At 40.0% G+C, this 3956-nt stretch overlaps 1 protein-coding gene across 1 annotated transcript; it reads right to left on the bottom strand.

Annotated features, from left to right (window-relative positions):
- Nucleotides 1-831: 831 nt before the first annotated feature.
- On the bottom strand, nucleotides 832-3393 carry nanog (nanog homeobox). The gene is made up of 4 exons (XM_073830313.1): nucleotides 3036-3393; nucleotides 1589-1950; nucleotides 1391-1510; nucleotides 832-1152 (listed from the first exon to the last, which is right to left on the bottom strand). Exons 1-4 carry the CDS (start codon nucleotides 3391-3393, stop codon nucleotides 832-834), a joined length of 1161 nt encoding a protein of 386 aa, XP_073686414.1.
- Nucleotides 3394-3956: the final 563 nt, after the last annotated feature.

Here is a 3956-nt window from a genome sequence, read left to right as displayed (position 1 = left end):
ACCTATTATTTGCCTTGTCATTAGTGTATGGGGTGTAGATTAATGTGTGAAAATTAAGCAGTTTAACACAGCTGCAACAGAAGAGCGAAACATTAAAAAGCAAGGTTAAAAGCCAATAATGGCAAATAACACTTGAAGACAGAAGTGCATGCTGGTTAAGGAAAAAAATAAAAATAAAAGCACCAAGTTGAACGTCAGATAAAATTTATTGCTGGACCGGGTCTAAATGAAGCCTTTGTGTGGGCAGGAGTACTCTGCAAGCACAAGGTTAAATGAGTGGCAATTACAATGTTTTGCTGCATTAGTACAGACCAGGTACAGGTGAGCAAGAATTTTCTCTAAGAAAACGCACAAAATGTAGCACAGATCACATACACAGAAGCAGTTAAACGCAGGGAAATTGATACATAGAACAAAAACACAGTGCAGTACAGACAACCTTCTCCCGTTGGACATCAGATCTAGAGCAGTGCCTTGCATATATACAAATTCATGTAACTCAAAGAAATCAACTTGTCCTGACTAAAATCAAAAAAAGAAAAAGAAAAACCCACCTGGAAGAGCAAAGGATCAAGATATTAAATACTCTGAAAGGTACAATGAAGTTATAAAAATAGATATCCGGTATAAAACATGCCAAGTTCTTTTTAAAAAAAGGCAAACTTTACAAAAAACAAAATCCTGAGACAGGTCTCATTTGGCCCCAACTGGCAACCCATAACCTCGCTGCCTAAAAATATGACAGATTGTTGCCAAAATTAAAAATATTTACAAATGCAGTGAACGCATAAGGCCACAGGGCTGAATGTGAATATACACTAGCAGCTGGACTCACAGCAAAGTCATTCCTTTTGTTGTCCACTGAGTGGCAGTAGCCATAGATGGCATTTGAGTAGGGTTGCCGTCTTTGTTCGCCACATTGCTGCCATCACAGGCTTGCATGTAGCTAGTAGGGTTGGGGAACTCGTAGTGCGTCACAGCTGGGGGCAGAGGCCAGTTTCCCGGGGGTCTTGCGGTGGCCTGGGTAGGAGAGCGTGCCTGTGGATAGCTGGGGTAGAAGGGTGTTTGTGGAGGACTCCTCTTGAACATGGACTCCCTCACCTGAGGGTTACTGTAGGGGTCTTGCGTTGCTCGAGGGGTTTCAGTCTGAAACTAAGAGCGATGGGATGTTAGAATGTGCTTTTTAGCTTAAACGCAACACACAAACCCAACCAAACATGGATTTGTATCATCGTGCCTTTAAGACATTATCCAGACTACTGAAATGCCTCCTTTGTGGATGATAACTTGCTCTATGTCCACACTGATCAGTTCTGCTACAATCAAGACAGAACCAGCAACAATGTAGACACTTAATACTTGGGACGACATGGTTTGGAACTACACTTACTTGAGAATGAGGAGCTGGTGTGCTGGGTACGCCATTGACAACATATCTTTCCGTCATCCAGCTACTATCTCTTTGATGCCTCTTGAGTTTCATCCTACGGTTTTGGAACCACGTTTTCACCTTTGGAAAGAAATAAAGATCATCATGACAATCTACTAAAACTTTAACCATTTCAACATTGTCTTTATAGCCACTAACCTGTTTGTAAGTTAGTCCTGTTGCTCCAGCAAGCGTCTTCATCTCAGCAGGCGTGAGGTACCTCTGGATATTGAACCGGTGGATGAGAGCATTCATCTGCTCCTCAGAAAAGGCAGCCCGGGTCTTGCGAGTCTGGGTTGTGGGTCGGGCTGGAGACATGGTCAGTGCCGGCAGTGGAGGCAAGGATTCCACTCCCAGATTCAGACTCACTGGCTCCTCTTTTGCCACTGAGACAGAGTTTGAAATCTGTTCTCCACTATCAGGACTGCCACTGTCCGTTTCATAGTCCCGATCTCCCCAGGACGGAATGTTGAGGTTGGTCAGAGCGGTCCCCTCACGACTGCTGCCCGAGCTCCAGGAATCTACAAATTAAACATGGCAGAGTATTAGATTTGTTACAGAAAATGTTTGATATTTGAATATTTGTACATCAAGTTGCAGTGCTGATAACTACCTGAAATTTAAACCGGCATACTAAAAAGTACTTAATAAACATGACAAAAACCTATTACTACAAAATAAAGCGTCAACTCGTATTTAAGACAAAATTCTAAATATTAGCACATTAGATATCATAGACTTTAAGTCTACATTCATTCATTAACATACAATAATATTTTAGCCAACATTTTATGAATTATAACTTTACATTTTAAAACTACCCAACTTATACCCATTGTTTAAAATAAAAAGAGAGAAATTTGGTTTTTTTGGGCCATCCATAAAATACACAGGAAACAATTTACTCAAATTTTCACTAAACCTCACAAGGGAACAGTTTGATTCAAATTTAATTAAATGTGAAATTTAGAAGCAAAAAGTAGTTCCTTATAAAACTAATAGATTAATTATGTGATCCTGGATCACAAAACCAGTCATAAGGGTCTTTTTAAATAAGCGCTCCATTGATGTTTTTCGTTTGGAAAGGACAATATTAAGATGAGACGCAACTACTTGAAAATCTGGAATCTGAGGGTACAAAAATATCAAAATATTGAGAAAATTGTCTTTAAAAGTTGTCCAAATTAAAGTTCTTAGCAATGCATATTATCAATCCAATTAAATTGATATAAATGATTGATCGTTTGATTGGGAAGTTTACAAAATACCTTCATGCAACATGACCTTTACTTAATATCCAACGGATTTTGGCATAAAAAGGAAAAATAAATAATTTTGACCCATACAGTGCATGCATTAAATTTTTGCCCAATGTTACAAATATACCTGTGCTGCGTAAGTTTTGTGGTCCAGGGTCACATATTAGTATTTTCTAATGTAACGCACCCAGTAAATTTTTTTTTTTTTTTTTTTTAATAATCACATTCACAACTTAAATAGCTTCTAATGGTTAAACTAAAATTATAAGTAGCTCCTTGTCAGGGGATCATTTGAGATTAAATGGTTTTAACCATTTAGTGATGCTTTGAGGTCAGAGGAGGGTTACCTGGTGTATGGGCCTCTGAATCACTGGGCGTATCGCTGCCGGCCTGCTCTGCATCTTTCCCCTTCGGATTGGGCTCAGTTTTATTATAGGAGAGGAAGAGCCGTCCGTTCTGTGCGTGGCTGGGATACTGGCCGTAGGTGCTGGCACTGCCGTTCTCCGGGCTCCAGGGTGGCGACTGCTGTGCGGTTTGAGCGGAGTAATAGGTGGCCGTGACCCCGCCTGAGTGAGTGTACGCGGCCTCGGGCCAGCTCAGATTCGGGTGGCCGTGCTCAGACACTTGCGGGTACATGAGGCCGTATGCATACGCATGATAAGATGGGTTGAAGTTGTAACTTACTGGCATCTTCCAATCCGCCATTCCGTCGTCAGATAAACGAAGAGCAGAAAGCAAAAATGTGCAGAGTTGGATCAAATAATGGACTAATTAACAACACCCGACCGCAAAAACCCAAAGGGCTCGACTATCCTAGAAAACGGATAACAACTCTTCTCCTCATAGTACCGCAAAAACGACCCGTTGACATGACCTGTTGGAAACGCGTGGAGAAGCTGATTTATAAAGCCAGGTGAGCGGGCGTGGGTGGGGCGCAATTGCAAGGAAATGCTCGGACCAATCAGGTGCAACTTCTGAGAGCTGCAACCACACCCTCATTAGACATTTACCTTGACCAGATACTCACACATATCACATTTACATATATTTATGTAGCGTTTTAGGTTTTACACTATTGTTTAGCCTACACATTAAATAAATGACGCTGAAAAATATATATATATATATTCACAACGTTTATATGTCTTTAAAAAAGTATTCTTTTAAAGAAGATGATGCTAAAATTAATAATAATTATTTTATGTCTTAAACTTTTTTAAAGTTTTTATTTAGGTTTTAACTAAATCATTTAACATATACAATTATAA

This window comes from Garra rufa, chromosome 24 (assembly GCF_049309525.1).
Source record: "Garra rufa chromosome 24, GarRuf1.0, whole genome shotgun sequence".
NCBI lineage: Eukaryota > Metazoa > Chordata > Actinopteri > Cypriniformes > Cyprinidae > Garra > Garra rufa.
The sequence above is the reverse complement of the archived record's forward strand: the minus strand, read 5'-3'. Positions and strand labels throughout refer to the sequence as shown.